The 19,564-nt window shown below is 39.4% G+C and overlaps 1 protein-coding gene across 1 annotated transcript in view; it reads right to left on the minus strand.

Moving 5' to 3' along the window:
* The window catches only part of DSCAM (DS cell adhesion molecule), a 429,591-nt gene extending 413,115 nt beyond the window's left edge, over window positions 1–16,476 (minus strand). Inside the window, exons 1-3 of the mRNA XM_068424255.1 lie at window positions 16,464–16,476; window positions 15,634–15,981; window positions 9,975–10,121 (exon numbers count right to left, since the gene is read on the minus strand). Coding sequence (XP_068280356.1) covers window positions 9,975–10,121; window positions 15,634–15,981; window positions 16,464–16,476 — 508 coding nt within the window. The remainder of the gene's footprint in view (window positions 1–9,974; window positions 10,122–15,633; window positions 15,982–16,463) is intronic.
* Window positions 16,477–19,564: the final 3,088 nt, after the last annotated feature.

Genomic DNA, 19,564 nt, shown 5'->3' on the forward strand with positions numbered 1-19,564 from the left:
GATGTCACCTGTAAATATCTCCCTGATGTATTAAAAATAAACAAAAAAATCATGGATGGTGGTGGTTTTGACATTCTACCCCTCTTAGTGTGCAGCTAAACTATGTACACGGGTAAAAGCTGTACGGTGTAAAGCATTCTGGGCAGTAACGCACGCACTCATTAAAATTAATCTCATGCACCAGTTTTGTCTGCTCATATCAAAACTGTCAGAACTCATTGGCGGTTTGCTCAGGTTAGACAGGGTTTTGATGAGAAACCTCAAGCATACAGTGCTTAATGTGGTCATCTACTTATCCACTGCCATTCAGGAAGGTGACAAGATCACAAGCCACTAGCAGAGCAGGTTTATAAGGAAGTAAGTGATGTTACGATCACTATTTCAAAAAGTTAAAATGAAAATAAATAATAAAATTAGACCTAAAATCAGTACACTGATTCACCCAAGTATGTTCCTGCTCCTAGCCCTTTGCTACCAAATCTCATAGCACTGAGCCTTGCTGTCTACAAATCAGACTCCCAAAAATCCTGCATATCAAACCAAACCCATACAAATATTGCTTCAAGTATTCAATCCAAGAAAAATTATATGAACCAAAAACTGCCTGAAGAATTGTAAACAAAGAACAAAGACAAAATGGAATAATGTTGAGTGAAGACCTGTGAGGGTTAGCAGTCAGTCTGCTCCTTTGCACCTTTAATAAAGATCTGGTAAACATCAAGTTAATTAAAATGCAGGCCATATTTATTTGAGGGTTTTACAAACCCCAGAGAGAATTAATATTACAGGAACCAAGGGGGCTAGAAAAAGCTGACCAGATGATAAAATGGGATTCACCCCAGGAAAATGAAAGAAATTTCAAGTACATCTGGAGATAAAATAACGTGACATGGACATTTCCAGTGAAAGACTAACTGTGCCACTGAATTCAACTATGCTGAAAGAAACCTCTTCATGACTGGCAACATCAATAGCAAGGTGGTAAAACAGAACATTTAGGGCATCAGATTGGATAATGTTATGCATGGTCCAACAGATCCTCAGGCCCACAGAGAGATGTGATAAGTGCCTGTGTATGTCTGTATATATATGTGTATCTATAGACACACACTCATGGACAGAGAGAGGGAAAGAGAAAGAAAGGCATATATTAAAAAAAAATACCAAATATTTGAAGCCTTAACACAGAAAGCAGAGTTACAACTTCCCTCTCTCTCTATTTAATTCACAGGAGTCCAAGAAGCATTTCTGAAGGGGGCCTGAATCCAATCAAGTTTTTTGTGTTCTTTAACTGTGCAAGTAGAGGAAAAAAAATTAAAAGGTTGTGTGAACAAACAGACAAAGAGCGTTGGGGGGTTGCTGGTTTTTTTTTTGTTTGGTGTGAGTAGAGGGAAAGGATCCCTCCAATTGATGGAAATGGAGGGCTAATCAAAACAGAGCAGCAACAGAGGGGAAAAGAAATTACGATACACTTGTCTCCTAGACACACTTCATTACTGAAATGCCAAAAATACTGCTGCTACTTGTGAACCCTATTAGTATGAAAATTGTTGGAGGTAGTGAGACAGAGCAAATTTTGGTTTTCTGCATTTTAAACACCAAGACACCACACTCAGATACATTTTTCTCCTCGATCTCTCACAAATAGCAGCCAATCTTCTATGCCCTCAGCACAGCCAAATGCCCAGTCATGCTGAGGAAAATCTGCTAGTTCCCTCTACAGGAAAACAACAGGCTCTCTGATATTAACACCTCCATTTCACATGCATGTTTCCCTGTGGTGATCAAATGATCAGAAACCACTCCTTTGCCTATAATCATATCACTCACCTTCCTCTGTGCTGTCAAAATGTGATTCTTTGACATGTGGATCAGATCCTTTCTATCTTCATCCCTCCAAGTCACTCTAAACACCTGCCTCCCACAAAGCTGTTGAAATCCTTGCATCCAGTCCTACCAATCCCTCAGCCATAATTTTAGAATGATTCGTCTGATCAAAATACTCCAGTGTAAAGGAGTAGGAAGCAAACACAGAGCATAGGCTCGGAGTAGCCAGAGGAAGGGTCCTCCAATGAACAGTTGTAAGCACATTGCGTTGCTCAGTTACAATTTTAGTTTACAATGAGTCAAAGGAGAGTGTAAAAAAATGTTTGCACAAGCAGAAAATGATAAGTTTTTACCATTTCCACTTTCTAGGATTATAAGACACTTTCCTCTTAAAAGAGCAGTGCTCTTGGGAAAAATGCAGATAGCTAGACATTTCTTAAATAATGTAGTAAATTACTTTTTCCTAGGTCCCTTAGGAAAATAACCTTGTTGAAAGAGAAAGTGAGGAAGAAATATATTGTCTTTAGAGATGGGCAAAGGCACTTTACAGGCCTTCAAGAAGCTTCGAAAACATGTTACTGTAACAGCAAACCTACAGTCTGACCAAAGCATTGCTGAACACTACTCACATTAGCTTTCCAGGGAGTCAGGGAAGCTCAGAAAATGTAGAGGTCTGACTGCTTTACTTTCTGTGTGCTATCACAACTTGGAATAGGACAATTAAATCTCACTGACATATTTCTGGTAGAAGGTAGTTTACACTCAGAATTCTTTTATTTTATAAACATTGACAATATTTAAGCATAAAAAAATTGTTCTCTTCATCCCACTCTACCTGGACCCAGAAAAAATCTTGGATCTAGAGCATTCAGTGGCGTAGGTTAAGTGTCTGCTGAGTGCTTGCTGGTTGGCAACCATGATTAAGCCCTGACATCAAACCATAACAAGAAAGATCATAGCTCAGCTCTACTAGACATAGCCTCAATCAAATGACTGGACTTAATCCCTGTGATCATGAGCAATAATCTAATTCTGAACATGTGACTCTGCGCACAGGACCACTCTCCATCAAGAGAGAGATTTTTTTTTTTCCACTATGTACAAACCTCACAGCTGAAAAAACAGTGATCCTTCTGTGTAAACTGAACCACTGCTGTAATCTCCAAACCCCAATACAAATGAAAACTGCAATGCTGTATTTTAGATGCCACCACGTGACAACTTCTGGCAAACATTGACTGCTTACTGTCAACCGCAGAAATTCAGAAAAGCCCTTTGTGCAGAAAGAGATCCAAGAGCCCCTGAGCCTTTTAAAGACAAGGCTTGAGGAACTGTGTGTAAATAAATAATGCAATTCATTACATCAAATGTAGGTCATTTTACATCAGTGACACTTCTCAAGTCCTGGTCCAGTGTGTCTAATTTCTGGCTGATGGAAAGTATGCTGGCTGGAAGGCTCATCAGCTGTCACCTGCATGTCTTATCACAGCCCTTCAGGGAACTGTGTTCCATTCACACTTACACACCTTTCCCTCAAGTCTGCAATTCTTTCGGTGCAGATTTAAATATGGCATTGTGTGCAGTTGTTATTATCTGTCTCTCTCTCCTTTTCTACCTTTTTTAAGTGGTCACACTCCATGTATAAATCAGACAGGTTCTTGCATGGTATGTCATTAGAAAGGAAAATGGGAATTCAGAAAGGTCAGGGCATGAACCTATTCATGATCCTGCTCTTGGCACTGAGCTATTCAGATACATGGGAAAACTCGAAATCCCTGACAGTTATCAGCATCAGGATAGGAGGCATTCATAACAGAATTACAGCATGTAGTGACAGACCAAATTTAATTCTTCGGTGTTTCTCTTTGTTTCTATGTGCTCTTCATTCTCCTCTTTTCTGTCTTTGCTGATCCCTTACACTGACCTTTATTTTTAAGGATCCCTTTCTGCCCTCCTTCCCCTATAATCACACCCATCCTTTGGTCTCTCTGGGGCTAATGAACACATGAATAGACTCTGCTCTTTGCTTTCACCTAGGCAGAACAAAATCTGCAGTTTTTTTGTCTTTGCCTTCCCTTCTAGTCCAGCTTCACTGTTCTGCATGTGAAGAAGAAATACTGTGAGCCAAGCACTAGTCTCCTAACTGACTTACAGTTGCTTAACAGCAGCAGAAGAACAAACTGTACAGTGGCACTTTTCTATTCTCTTCTATTATTCCTTGTTTTTATGGCTGTTTTTACAAAAACATACTTTGCTGCACTCTTTGGTCTTGCAGAGTCTAGGCTGTTCTTAATGGTTACAAGATAAACACAAAGCTGATTCCAGAAGTCTCTTTGGGAATGGTTGGTGAAGGAAAGCAGTAAGAAGGAAAGGAAACCTGACCTTTGAGCAAGCCGTATGCAGCTATTAGTCATACAACATTAGAGGATTATTTAAGCTTTTATGTTTAGTGTCATCTAATGAAAATGCATAAGAGCTGGTTACTGATACAAATACAAGAGAAAACTGCACATCGTTATACCACTTACTATAATGCAAACGAATTTCAGACTCAGTTTCAAGTCAACTGACAGTATACAGTACACTCTTCAGAAAAGAGATCCTGAAGTTGTAGCTGTAGAGCCTGGTACAGCATTAACATGCACTTTGTGAGCCCCTTAAGACATCCCAGAGTTACCATTGGTCCTTCTATTTTTCCAGCATCTTAGAGATCATTAGGCAAGACACACACCACTGGAAAGCTTGATTGCTTTTACTAGATGACACAGATGGGTAAATATGAGAGATGTGATGGAACAGATCATCCTGAGTGCCATTACACAGCACATGCAGGACAATCGGGGCATCAGGGCCAGCCAACATGGATTCATGAAAGGCAGGTCCTGCTTGACCAACTTGATCCCCTTCTATGACAAAGTGACCTGCTTAGTAGATGAGGGCAGGGCTGTGGATGTAGTCTATCTAGACTTCAGTAAGGCATTTGACACTGTCTCCCACAGCATTCTCCTAGACAAACTGGCTTGCTGGGGCTTGGATGGGTGGACTCCTCAATGGGTTAAAAACTGGCTGGATGGCCGAGCCCAGAGAGTGGTGGTGAATGGGGCAAAGTCCAACTGGTGGCCGGTCACTAGCGGTGTTCCCCAGGGCTCAGTTCTGGGGCCGGTGCTGTTCAATATCTTTATAGATGATCTAGACGTAGGGATTGAGTGCACCCTCAGCAAATTTGCAGATGACACCAAGGTGGGTGGGAGTGTCGATCTGCTGGATGGTAGGAAGGCCCTACAGAGGGATGTGGACAGGTTAGATAGATGGGCCGAGACCAACGGCATGACGTTCAACAAGAACAAGTGCCGGGTCTTACACTTCGGCCAATAACAACAACCCCATGCAGCGCTACAGGCTGGGGGAAGAGTGGTTAGAAAGAGGCCTGGCAGAAAGAGACCTAGGGGTGCTGATCGACAGCCGGCTAAACATGAGCCAGCAGTGTGCCCAGGTGGCCAAGAAGGCCAATGGCATCCTGGCCACTATTAAGAATAGTGTGGCCAGCCGGTCTAGGGAAGTGATCGTCCCTCTGTACTCGGCACTGGTGAGGCCGCACCTTGAATACTGTGTCCAGTTCTGGGCCCCGCACTTCAAGAAAGATGTTGAGGTGTTGGAGCAAGTCCAGAGGAGGGCAACCAAGCTGGTGAAGGGCCTGGAGGGTCTGACCTATGAGGAACAGCTGAGGGAGCTGGGGTTGTTTAGCCTGGAGAAGAGGAGGCTCAGAGGTGACCTTATTGCAGTCTACAACTACCTGAAAGGAGGTTCTAGTGGAGTGGGAGTCGGCTTCTTCTCCCAGGCAACTAGCGATAGCACCAGAGGACATAGCCTCAAGCTTTGCCAGGAGAGGTTCAGGTTGGACATTAGGAAGCATTTCTTCTCAGAAAGGGTCATTAGACATTGGCACGGTCTGCCCAGGAAGGTGGTGGAGTCACCATCTCTGGATGTGTTTAAGAAAAGACTGGACATGGCACTTAGTGCTATGGTCTAGTTGACATGGTGGTGTCAGGGCAATGGTTGGACTCGATGATCCCAGAGGTCTCTTCCAACCCGACTGATTCTGTGATTCTGTGACTTTATGTATTTGCAGCAGACTGATAACTGCAGAGGTCTGCTCCTGTCGTTATGTCATGAGAGTTTGTAACACAGCTATTTCTGGTGGAGATGGCTGAATCCTTCATCTAACAATTATTATTCAAAATGGATCTTTCTACTATGAAAAGATTTCTCTGTATTTGTTGTTGGAAGTTGGGGTTTTCTACTTTTCCCCAGAATAGATTTATCCAAATAATTGGCTTTGCCTTGCTTTAAAAGTCTTTTTCCCGCTACCTTGGCCCGTAGAGGACATTCTGTAAAAGCTTTTTGGCCTCAGATTTGCTGTCATATTTAAAGACAAAGTGTAGGAGCAAAATCCCAATTACTTGGCTGTTCCCATGACAGACAGACAAGCACATGCACACCATTTTAGTCCACAGCTGTCCTAGCACAGGGAAACTTCATACAATTCTGTACTTCTTGTTCCAAACATGGGCAGCTTCCTCTTTATTAAACAGGGAGTCTGACCTATCTGGACACTCCTTGGAAAAGCTCTAGCAGTACGTCTTAATAGGTTTCAACTCCCAATTACTTTACAATAACCTGGAGGCATGACACAAATTGCAGCCAGGAAACAGAAGATGCTTTTGCCCAGCCATATTTATTACACACTTTGATTACAATGGACATCACTGTGTTCTCTGAGAACTAAGTATACAGACAAAAGCAGATATGTCCAGGATAGGACACTGTTGCAAAAAGTCTCACCATCTAAATCAAGGAATATGCTTCTTAGACACTCTTTCTAAAAGCTAATTTTTTTTTACATTATAAAAGTAAAAATACTTTGCTTTTTTCTTTAACATTTTGCATTTACATAAAGAGAGAACTGATCTCTAGAACAGTTAAGTAACAGCTGAAATAAATTATTCTGGTTCATCTAGAGATCTCTCTCTTCTGGTAGTCAGAATAGACAGACAGATATATGAAATATTTGTTCTAAATTATAGTTGGAAGTATTGCATTGGGGTTTAAGCCTTTGAGGAAAAAAAAAACAAAACAGCTTCTCTCTTGGACCACTTGCATATGGAGCTTCCCCAGTGAAAAGCTGCCCTGCTTCCTGTCATAGGAGGTCTCCCATCCCCTTCTGTAAGGTGTAAGCTTCCTGGACTACTTATGTCTTCTATTTAAAATGGATATAATATCTCAGTGAAAATGTTCTTCTCATCTTTTTCCTCTCTCTCTGCCTCCCTTTTTTGCTTTTCTTTTTCTTTTTTCAAGTAAACACTATCTAGTTTTCCCACAAAAGCCTTGTCCACCTCAAACCATGATAATCACCACTCTGTAAGTGTATGTCTTTTTTTATTCTTGCTTTTTCACCGTAAAGGTTTCCACTCAAGATGGCTCTCATTTTTGCTAATGTTAATGAGTAACCAATAAATCAGTTATGTTAAGAAACAAGAACAAAACAGATCAGAACTTGTTGTTTTCCAGTATTAAATGGTGAGATAAAAAGCATACCAATGAATCCGGTCTAGCACACAGAAAAAAAAAAACGTGCTAGCAGTGGCTGTATAAGCAAGTATATGCATTTCCTCAGAATATTGATCATTAGTGGAAAACAGCTCAATAGTCGTGTTGTGTCTTGCATCCTATTCATCAGCCCTGGCATTCTAAGAAGACAGGCTTGATCAATATCTACCATTTGAGTTCATGGCCAGATTATTGCAACATTGATTATGGGTAAAACTCGAGGCAATTGTTTTATGAAACACGTGAGTATTCCGGTTTTTAAATGCTCTCACTATTAAGCTGCAGTTAAAGAGCGTAAGTGGTGAACAAACAAATCTTGCAATCATTGTGGTTAAACTGGAACAATGTTTTCCAGCCTCACTTTTGCCCTTGCTTGATAGATAACATCAAACTGTAATCTAACCTGTGATTTCATCTCTGAAACAATCTTTTCTGTGATGTGATCCAAGATTATAAACTGAGATTTTTAATAGCATCAGTTTTAGTGAATTATGTTTTATTTCCATTTAGATTTCTAAATGTCAAATTGAAGGATTGTGAAATAATTAGCAACTGGGTTTTAAGTGTTGAAATTTGTAATAGATTTTTAATGATTGTAGCCTAGTCAACCACAGTCAGAAGCTGCATTACGGAAAAAAAAAAATAGATTAAATTTAGGTCCATATGGTTAAACATGATTACATACTTTTATCCCTAAAAGTTTGGGGTTAAAATCAATATAGACTAACCAGAATGAAATTATCTTAAAGTAGCAGCCATGATGGTCTGCAGAAATGTCACTCTTTCTTACCTAAAGAAGGGGTTACAGAGACCTGTATGCCCTACTCCTGATTCCAGGGTGAAGGGCAGGATTGAGCCACTCAAAGGTATCACATAGGTACTAAGTACTAATGTTCAAGTCAAAAAAAAAACAAAACAGATTGAGAGCATGCCATTTATGTTGACAGAGAAAATATGCATGTTTTCTTACAAAACAGAATGGATAAACTTAAAAAAATATTAAGATAATTAACCATGCAGGTATATACATTCTTTTCCTCCAGCCAATACTCACATGTACAGATGTACATGCATCACGTAGTAGCCTATTTTAAGACGAAGCAAAGTAAATACATCCATCCACTGTTGCATTAGATAATCTTAACCATAGCTTAGATAATCTTGACCACAGTTCTGCATTATTATATACAGAGTAATGGAAAGCTTATTTGTATATTTAAATACAACTCTGACCTGACTATATTGGCTGAAGCGTTGGTGAGTCCTACAATTCAGATATTACAGACCTCTCTGTGGAAACACACTGAATTTCAGTTGCCCAATGACAAAAAAAATATGCTGTATCACAATCCAAGCGCATAACAAGGAAGTGGATTTACCAAACTTAAGCAGTGTGTCAGTAGTATAGGGCAACTGATTACGAATTGCATGGTACTTAAATATCTACCAAATCCTTAGAAAGCTATTTGAAGAATATTTAAAAAAAAAAAAAATAGAACAACCTTAGGTAAGGAATCAATAAAACAGAGAAATAAAATCTATAATATGAATCATATAGAAACACAGATATTTCCATCAAAGCCACATTTGTCAGAACGGAAAGATTATTAACATACTGAGAAGTACAAAAACATTTCCATGCATTGTTGGATCATAAACACAAACACATTCTTAAATATACTCTGCGGCAACATTCAACTCAAATTATTTTTTTCCATTCTGCATTACCCTGGGACAATACATTTCAAATTTCTGCACACATAAATCATCTATACGTGTAACAACAGCTGCACTGTGTGTAATATAAAATTTAGATATGTACCATACTGAAAATATTTTTCCCATATATGCTTTCTCCCATGAATTTCTTATGTTTATGCTTTAAAATGTTGAATATTCTTTGCTTGAATTCCCTGTACCGAACAATGCCTCACATTTCCTCACTTTGTCAGTAAATAGATTAACACATATAACTGTTTTAGAATAGATTGTTTCACTTCAATATGTTTTGCTTACAGCACAGTTTATAGTGTGCTTAAGCCTCCAGTGTTATCTATGAAGATATTTGAGATTAAAATTTTATGAAAGTATAAGTATCGATTACATACATGATTTAAACATAACAGAACAAATTTAGACTCAGGATTTCTTCTAATCCACAGGTAACATTACTACTGAAAAACAGTAACAACCCAACACATGCTTTATGACACTCAAATTTCTTTGGCACATAGGAGTTCCTTATCAAAGTTAAAATGTGAACTCATTGCCACAGCACCAGGAAACTGATTTTATGTCTGGTATGAAATAAAAAACATGTTATTTCCCCCTCAAGCATGCTAAAAAAAGCAGGGCTGTCTAAAACCTTCATGTCACACACAGTCATAGGGATGCAGCAATGCTAATGTGAACTATGTTACTGGAAGGATGACATACCATTCAGCTATAATTGACTCAAAGTAAACATCAGGCATTTTGGGGGAAAAAACAGGAACCATAGCTGCCATTGCCAATTGGAAAAGAAAGCCATAGCAGCCTACCTGAGACAAGCGAGACTGTGTCTTTCTCCCATGAGACAACAGTGATGTATGCCTCCACAGAGGAGGGGATAATGCACTTGAACACTGCTACATTGCCTCTCATGGCTTTCTGGTCCTCCACACGGACTGTATAGGGTTCCCGTAAAACTGAAAATAGAAGAAGAGGTTTCATTAAACAAGTCATAATCACACACCCTGCTCACACACTTCCTCGATTAGATTTGCAAAGTTCCCCCAGGAAAGTTATTCAGGCTGTGAATTCTTTTGCTTCAGTAAATGATAGAGTTTTGCAAGGCTGATTACAAATTAATATGAAAGCATTCCCAGATCTCCTAATTTCCTCAAAATCTGCATTTCACCATATTTCTGTGTTCTTCTCCTACCTAATTCTGAAGGCAGAGAGAAAGACTTTTCTAAAAACTGCATATGTATATCGGTAAATGGTGTTATGTCTTCTGTTATTTGTCTAGTTTCTCAGGCCACGTTTCCCATCACAAATTGTTTTGTGCTCTATCAAAGGTTACAAAGTACATACAAGTACTGTGTGTGAATTAGACATCCAGAAGGTAGAAGAGGTCAGTGTCATTTAGGATTTTGAAGAAGTGAGAACTGAAGTACAAAATCGATGGAGGTGACAGCCAGAGAAAAAGCAAGGTGTCTCAGAAACACAGAGAAATTACAGTAGGTAAGGTAAGAGCTACATTCAATTGGCCAGCACTGAAAGAAATAGGTTAATGGTAAGAAAACAGAAACTATGATTCAGAGTTGTATTAAAAAAACAGCTATGGGGCACTTAGACCCAGGGCGTGATTTGTCTAGCATCTCTAAGAATTAAATGGATGAAGAGAAAAAAGAACAACTGGAGAAATCCCTCATGCCAAACTAATATTCCTGAGACGAGATGAAGTTGCATTGGGTAAGAGAATGGAAAGAAGGAAAATCCTGGCACTGAAACAGTTCAATGAAGAATGAGGGATGAAAAATCCTGAGAGTAACAGTTAATGGAAAAGATGGTAGAGCAGATGTTGTCTACTACAAGAAGTAAATGGGTAAGACAGGAAAGACAAACCGCAACATAGACTCTCCACAGGACTGTAAGGTCAAGGTGCAAAAAAAGAAATCACCACAGCCAACATAGTTATGTATCCTGAGATGGCAAACAAAGTTATATATCTTGAAGTGACAGTTTCAACGAAAATATGGAAGAATGTATTAGAAAGTGACATGTGTGTTTGAGGCATGTATATGCCTGAGGGTAAAAGTTATTTGGAAGAACAACCCCAGTGCAGCAGTGTAACCAAGTCAGCAATGCTGAACTGTCACATTACAGTGATATTTCTTGCCTAAATATCCTGCTCGCAAACATATACCAAGTTCTACCAAGTACATTTAACCACATTGATTCTAGACTAAAGAGTCAATAAATCCTTTGCAGAGTCTACAAAAGTATTTCTCTACACCACTGGCTTCGTTTAGCCCATAGCCAGGGCTAAACAATAAGCAGTTATTCTATAACCCAAGACCCCTCCCCAGCTGAGGAAGGGAATTGGGAAAAGGAGGGAGACTCATGGGTTGAAATTTAAACATTTAATAAAACAAGAAAATTAATATCAATACTAATACAAAAGACACAAAGTTATACTTAGCCCACAGAGTGGTGGCAAACTCCTCCAGGAAAAAAAACAAATGTTTAGAAAAGATGAGAACAAGAGAGACAGACAAGAGCAGAGCAAAGAGTGCCCCTATTCCCAGCAAGCTTTCCATTTTATAGTGAATGTGACATTTATGTTATAGAATATACCTGTGGGCCAGCCTGGCTCAGCTGCCCTGGATTTAACTGCTAATGGCCTTGATCACCATGGCTGGCCACAAACTGAAACAAAATGTAACAGAAAATTGATTCTATAATTTTATCCCCATGAAACCAGGACAACCAGGAGCACTGGAATTTCTAAATGTCAGCCTTACCTACAATTTCAAGAAAAAAAGGCAGGGTACTGAAACGTAGCTGTAGTTTTCACAAATGCAAACAGCATCAAGTTTTCAGGTCCAGTGCTACCACTGCAAAAAGGTAAACATCCCAAACAAGACTGTGGCAAACTCTTAACTGTTGGAGCAAGTCCAGAGGCGGGCCACGAAGATGATCAGAGGGCTAGTCTCTCCTATGAAGACAGGCTGAGAGAGTTGGGCTTGTTCAGCCTGGAGAAGAGAAGGCTCCTGGGAGACCTTATAGCAGCCTTCCAGTACCTGAAGGGGGCCCACAGGAAAGCAGGAGAGGGACTTTTTACAAGGGCAAGGAGTGACAGGATGAGGGGGAATGGTTTTAAACTGAAAGAGGGTAGATTTAGATTAGATATTAGGAAGAAATTCTTTCCTGTGAGGGTGGTGAGACACTGGAACAGGTTGCCCAGAGAAGTTGTGGCTCCCCCCTCCCTGGCCATGTTTAAGGCCAGGTTGGATGAGGCTTTGAGCAGCCTGGTCTAGTGGAAGGTGTCCCTGCCCGTGGCAGGGGAGTTGGAACTAGATGATCTTTGAGGTCCCTTCCAACCCAAACCATTCTATGATTCTAACCAAAAGTAAATAACTTTAATTGTAAATTAAATATCTTTTTTGTCTTCTATGACAAGATAGACATCACTAGTTCTTAAAAAAGTCAATAATTTATTTTTAATCAAAGGTTAAGTTTCTTAACCTTGTTATAAGCCCTGAACTGATATTATCAGCACCTTTAATGCAGCGACTTTACAACTCTGGCTGCCCTGTGATGAAGCAGCCCCCTAATCTTGTTCTACAGTGGAGGGAATGGCACATAGAAGACCCTAATGAGGCTGACTTTTGTCTAATGCTCATGCTCCAACCATCATTTACAGAAAAGACTTGTTTTACAGCAATATCTTAATGCACTGCTAAAGGCGTTTGTATTTTTTCAGGACAGTTGGCCATTTTGAAAATCTGCCCAGTTGAACATTTTGGTAAAAGCAAACACAGAAATCATATATGGGGCACAAAAACGGGAAAGAGATTTATTCATTTCCTTGCTTAAAAAGTTTACGTTATTGTGATTTCAGAGGCCTCTCGGTTATTTCTGGATCATAGTTTTGCCAGTTCCCATTAATGACTTGCTGATTTATTTTTTTTTATATCCCAAGTCCCGAGTCATGAATTTATATGATAATTTCAGCCTTTGCCAAAGAGATATATTCTTCCCCACCACAATTGCACAGGAAAGTTTGAAGATGAAAAGGAGATATGCACCTTTAGTCCCATGCGGGACTGGCCTGGAAGAGGATTGGTTTTGGGTGTCTAGGTGTGGAGGTTATGGTTTTTTTGGAGACTGGGGATGTGTGTTGCATTATATGCAAAATTACATGCAAAAACCACAATTACGAACATCCGTGAGCTGGAACCCTTATATCTGCTACCCATATTCTTGGGGAAGCAGGTAAATGAGCTTCAAACTTTCTCAAGCTGGCTATGAGAATGGGCAGAGATATATTAGTCTTTGTATGACTGTGCTATGATCAGATACTCCACTGATTGCTTCCATATTCCTTGGAAATTCTATTGCTGTTGGAGAGCACTGAAAGGAGGAGGAGATGGAGAAGAAAAGAGATTTAAAAAGGATCCCCAAAAATTGTGCTAATTAGGGCCAGTCTGTGTACAGATTTCACATGAACAGAAATATAATTGAAAGTAACACACAAACAAATGAAGTGTATCACTTCATATTTGAGCAACACAGGGTTTATCATCTGAACATAAAACACACTTACTTCTATGCATAGAAGACTCTCAAAAATTGTATTTTCTTATGGTTGGGGGATTATACAAGCCTTTGGAAAAGATATTCACTAATAGATGTTGCCTGCCATCGGGCACAATGACAGCTCTGACACACAATATCACACAGTTCACATGAAGGAAGGGTACTTGTTATCCAAACCTCAGATTAACTGAGAAATTGAATCATATGGAGAAATTAATGGGTCAGGGGTAAAAGGCTAAAAAGGGAAGGAAAATGAGTAAAAGGGGCATCTCGGAGTCGGACGAAAGGAGTTGTTAGCTTATGAATCCAGCGGCTACAGCCACCTACTGCAAAGCCTTTTTTTCAGGTCCTAATTCCACTTGCAAGGTTTATTTCTCAAGCAGAGGAGGAAGACTTCTTTTGGGGTTCCATGGAAAAATGGGTCATAGCTGCACCCCGTCATCCATATCATATGCTTTTACAACTAAATGAACACCAGTTCAGAGCTTTAGCTAGCAAAGTTGCAAGTTTTAGCCTCCTCTACATCACCACATTAGTTTATCTAAGAAATAGAAAAATTGGAAACTAATACTGGAACAAATACTGCCCAAAAGATGCTCAAAATTAGAGATACATTAACACACCCACAAAGTACAAAAAAAAATATGTTCTCTCTAAATATAGTTCTCCCAGACAACTTGTCCACAATATCGATTGAAGAAAACCAAAAGCATAAAAACTAGAACCGAGCTCCAAACATAAAGTTGGTTACTATGTATTCTTATGAATCTTTGGTTTTCAAACTTTTTGATCTGTGGACAACTAAACATTTTCAGAAGCATAGACCATTATAGAAACTCCATGTATATGTAACGTGAACTTGCCTCTACTAGTCACGTCTTGTGCAAGAAAACGCACTTTTCTAGACTAAAATTTTCATAAGACACATGAATTTCATGGAAACCTGGTTTTTATTCTTGCCTTCTAATTGTCTACAAACTACAGATCTCTGAATGTTATCATTAAGAAGAGAATACATTCTCTTATTTAAAAAGAGAGTCACAGACAAATGTACTTGCTAACTGTTCACAGTTTTCCCTATGTAACCCCTGTGAAGGCATATCTCCAAAAGAAAGATACTTATTTTCTGAGAAAAGAGTAGCATAGCTCCACCAACATCAAAGAGGTAATGAGGATTTGCATTAGCCAAGGGTCAGCTCCCAGACTAGTTTTTGTTTGTTTGTTTGAATATTTTAATTAACTGAAGTGAGTAGACAAAACCTTCAAAAACTATGCAATCATGTGTTTATGTGTTGTAACAAAAGGCGTAATTTTGATCTCACTCTAATTCTCCACTGGTCAACCCAGTCTGCACACAGTCAGTATAGAAAACAGACGCAAAACCATTATGTTTATTTGCATCTTTTAGGGTAAACAGAAGGCACTGCCTGTGTACTAACATCAGTTGCTGAATTGTTACACAGGACACAAGTTTCTCTCTCAAAACAAAGCACAACTGAATACAAGCAAATGAAAAGGGATATGATTAGGCAAGCATTCCTCTTTTCTTCCAGCCCCTATATAAAATCCAAAGACTGCATCTTTTTCACTCACAGCTCTTTAATGAGTAAGCACGGTCTGATCAATGATTTCATTATCAGTTCATTTTTCCTTATACTTGTGCAGAAGCTCAACTGATTATGATCTTTGGAAAACTAACTTTTCACCACCAAAATAAATCAAATCAGGGAGGAGAGGGAAGAATCCACTATTTTACTTAATATTGTGAAGAGTTCAGAGGTTACACTTCTGTCCGATCTCCTTTGATTCACAGTTGCTGCTATTCTTTGTGTGAAACACCCAAGTTTCCTCCCTCCTCAAGCCCATTTCAACACAAGAAAAGACTGTACTTACCAGCCTTAATATGAACATCCTGACTTCTGATTTTCCCTGAAGGATTTTCAGCTGTGCAATAGTAAGTGTTATCATGGATTAAGTTATTAAAGCTTGAAGGAGGGAAGGGGAAAATTTGGAGAGTGCCATTGGGGTGGACGTGGCGGATCCCTGGGACATCGTAGATCTCCTCGCCCGTTGCTAGATACCATCTGAGCGTCACTGGGGGGATCCCTGCTGCTGGACAGGGTACCAATGTCCCTGTGGTGCTAGCAAACACTACCTCTTGCAGAGATGCATTGACAAAATATAGACTGGCGTGTAGATCTTCACTGAAAACTGCAAGACAAAAAAGAAAAAAGAACAGACCTTGAAAACATAGAAAATTTCAGCCAAACACAAAATAATTTGACTGTTATTTGCCACACAAATCAAACACAATGCCTAGGGAAGGCAATCAAAACATCTGGAACCTAATACAAGCTCAAATAAAATGTTTCTCATTTTAGAGGAAAATATTACCAAATTAACACACTAAGTGGTTTACACACGAAAGTAAAATGGGAAATCCCTTTCTTTGTGGTGTAAACTGAAACAGATCTCATCACTTTTGCATTTGCTGATGCAGCGTTGTTTCTAAGGTCAGCAAAAATCCAGCAGTACTCTACTTCCATGAAATTTCTAGCAACTAAATTTCTGCTTGGAACACAGGCAGTTTATGTTAGCATTTATAAATCTATTTTTACAGTCTTTCCATGGCAAAAAGATTTATAAAGTAATAAAAAGAACTGAGCAAACAATGAAATCCCCATAATTCCTTAATAATAATAGATACTTAATACAGATACAACTTAATAAATACATAACATAATTTGGTCAGGTCTTTCTAACAAAGACCTATAAACGTAGGTACAAAGCACGCTTATGGTAATCTTGGTTCTGACATCCATGTGACTATAGTCCCCCCCCAACCTTAAACTGCAGATTCTATAACGCTGAGAAAATTCAGTATTGGTCAGAGCACAAGATTAGCCCTCATTCTTCTGAACGCTTCTGCCATGGGCTATTCAGCTACTACCCAGAGGGCTTGAAGGCTTCAGCTGGCTTGAAGGGTCCCCAACATTTCACCCAAAATACCTCCCTAATCCTCTGTTTGAAAGCATATCAGCATAAGGCATGATTTTTGTTTTCCAATAAACAGTAGGAGACACTACCAACACCACCACTCTGCTGTATATTTGCATATACTGCTCGCTTGTAAAAAACTTGCCAATTTTCCTTGACACAAACACAGAAACTTGCATACTTCCCTGTATCTTGAATGCGGTAGATTCTGATATGATTTTCTAAAGCAAGGCTGGTATGGAGTAAGTTTTTGAAAAGGTGACCATAGCGCATCAGGCCCGAGTGAGCATCAATGAGACAGATTTCAAGGTTGGCCTTCATTTGCACAAGGTAGATGCTATTGTCCTGCAGAAATAACTTGCAACCCCCATGCTGAGCCATAAGTGCCTTGTCTACCTCTGCCACTTAGTCTTATGGTAGCTTGGAGCACAAAATGGACTATTTTTTTCCCTTCTCTCTTTTGACATCTTGAGGAGATCTAAGGTGGGAAGATATTCTCTTCTAAATATCATCTTGGTACCGACCATCAGGAGAGACCACCTCAAAAGAGAGTGGAACTGGTTCTATGAATCCCTAGAAAGAAAAAAAGTAAGAGAGACCCTCCTAAAGCAATAGAGAAAGATGTCTGGCATGCAGGAGGCAGCCAGATAAATGGGCGTCACAGAGCAGGATGAAAGGCACTTGGAGATTCAGAAAGAAGAAATTTCAAGCACTGGAACTGACGAGTTCCTGAATATAGATGAGACAGGTGCTAGTATAGAATAAAGTCCCTTGCAAGGAACAAATTCTTCCTAGTTGGCACAGCCCTAGGAGAAACTTGGGTATCTGGAAAGCAAAAAGAGGCATAATAGGACTAAGCACGGAAAGAAGCAAGGCTGAATAAGATAGTGCCACTTTTACATAATCACGTTTCTAGTTACAGTCATACTTTGAAGCAGAGAACAGTATTATTGGTAACATAATAAAGAACTAAAAAAAAAATCGTCATTGTTCATCTGCTGTACAAGCTATTCTCTACAAATACAAGTGGAACTATCAACAGGGCATTTTAATTTCCATTGGCCAACAAGACATTCACACAGAAGTAATAAATACAGTTCACATTTGCCAACTTTTATTATGCTATACTGCTTCTTAACAGACATTCACATAAAAATGGTAGATTTCCTGGCTGAGAATAAAGAGGTGAATACCAAATTACAAATGCCATAAAAATAGAGAATACCAGGAACTATGTTTGACACTTCCATAGAATCTAACTTTCTAATCAAAATGCAGCACAGCTGAACTAGAGACTCATACTAGCAGCACATAACAATGAATTTTTCCAGCTGCTTTGTATCCCCTGTAGAAGCTTTCACTACTTTTGACAAACTTTCCATCCATCAGCCTATACAATCGTGCTTCATTTTAAAACAGCATCTGGTACACATTCATCTTAATGGCAGACACAAACACACTAAGATCCCTGGAAAATAATTGCAGTGCTATAACACACACACATATACACAGTGCTGACAATCCAGATGTGTTTTTTGGTGGAAAACAATGTGTAAGCTACTTGGATCCATTCAATTACAAAAATGGGACTTCAGAATCTTTTATTTAAAAGATATTTCTCTGCAACATTCCATAGAAAGAAAGTGATTAGCTGAATAACAGAACAAGTGATATATCAAAACCTAATTCAAACTGAGACAAGTCAAAGACGATATGTAATTATATGTTATTTAATGGTAAAATATGATCCAACTAAACACCATACTTTACAGTGAGTAGAAGCAAGCTCAGACTAAAAGTTGCAAAGGAGAGTGGTAGGGAAAGTTGATGGTTGATGAAAGCTATAGATATAAAACAGTGAAAAGCAATACCTGAAGAACCAAAAAAACCCAAAAAAGGTAAGAATAGAAGGGGAAAATATAATCAGACAGGTTCTACCAACTGCCTAAATGCTATTCTGAAAACAAGGCTTTTGAAGTGTTTTGTCTCCAGAACAATGGCTACAATCGCGACAGCTCAAGAAAACAGGCACAGGCATGACCCCACAGCCTGCTCTGCAGGAATGGACCTCGACAATGCCTCTGAGACAGAACTGAAATGGCTTCAGTGAGTCTGACTACACTTGGCCTGGACAGAGATGACATCAGCATTTTCAAAGAGATGACATCAGTTAGCAACCAAGGGAAGGAAAGTCAAAGATTCCTCCTGAATAAGGTTTATTTATTACTGAAATCAATAATACTTGAGGGAAACAGGGGGAAGCCTGCACCTCAGAAGCACTCAGTGGACACCCCAACTGAAATGACAAGATGACAAACAGTCTGCAGCTGCAAGAACTTCAGGACAATGAGGCAAAGACCTATGCCCTTAACTGTGTGGTTAAAGGAGCACGTGAACAGTTTATCAGATCAATAGACACAGGACAAAAGACACTTCTTGAATCTTAGGGTAAATAGATACTATTATCTTACTCATACAACAAGAATGGGAAGGAAGGAAGGAGGGAAAGACACATTTTTTGCAAGTTTAGTTAAAATTCCTTAGACTCATCTACTTGAAGCGACAAGGGGAACTGACAAAGTATAATAGCCAAGGAAATTTCTCTTGCTTTTCAGGGGAGACAGCACTGCCACGTTGTGCCTAGCAAAGTGCTGAATATGTCAGCCAGATACAAAATTTATTTTAGCACTTGAGAAATCTCCTGTCAAGTAAACTGGCTTATCTCACAACAAGCTGGTTGGTGGGGCTGCAAGTCGATCACACTCAAAGTGAGACTGAGCACTGTTGAACCAGGCTGGGTAGATGTAACCAGACTGGACAGAGATAC

The sequence above is a fragment of the Nyctibius grandis genome, chromosome 2 (genome assembly GCF_013368605.1).
Source record: "Nyctibius grandis isolate bNycGra1 chromosome 2, bNycGra1.pri, whole genome shotgun sequence".
Lineage (NCBI taxonomy): Eukaryota > Metazoa > Chordata > Aves > Nyctibiiformes > Nyctibiidae > Nyctibius > Nyctibius grandis.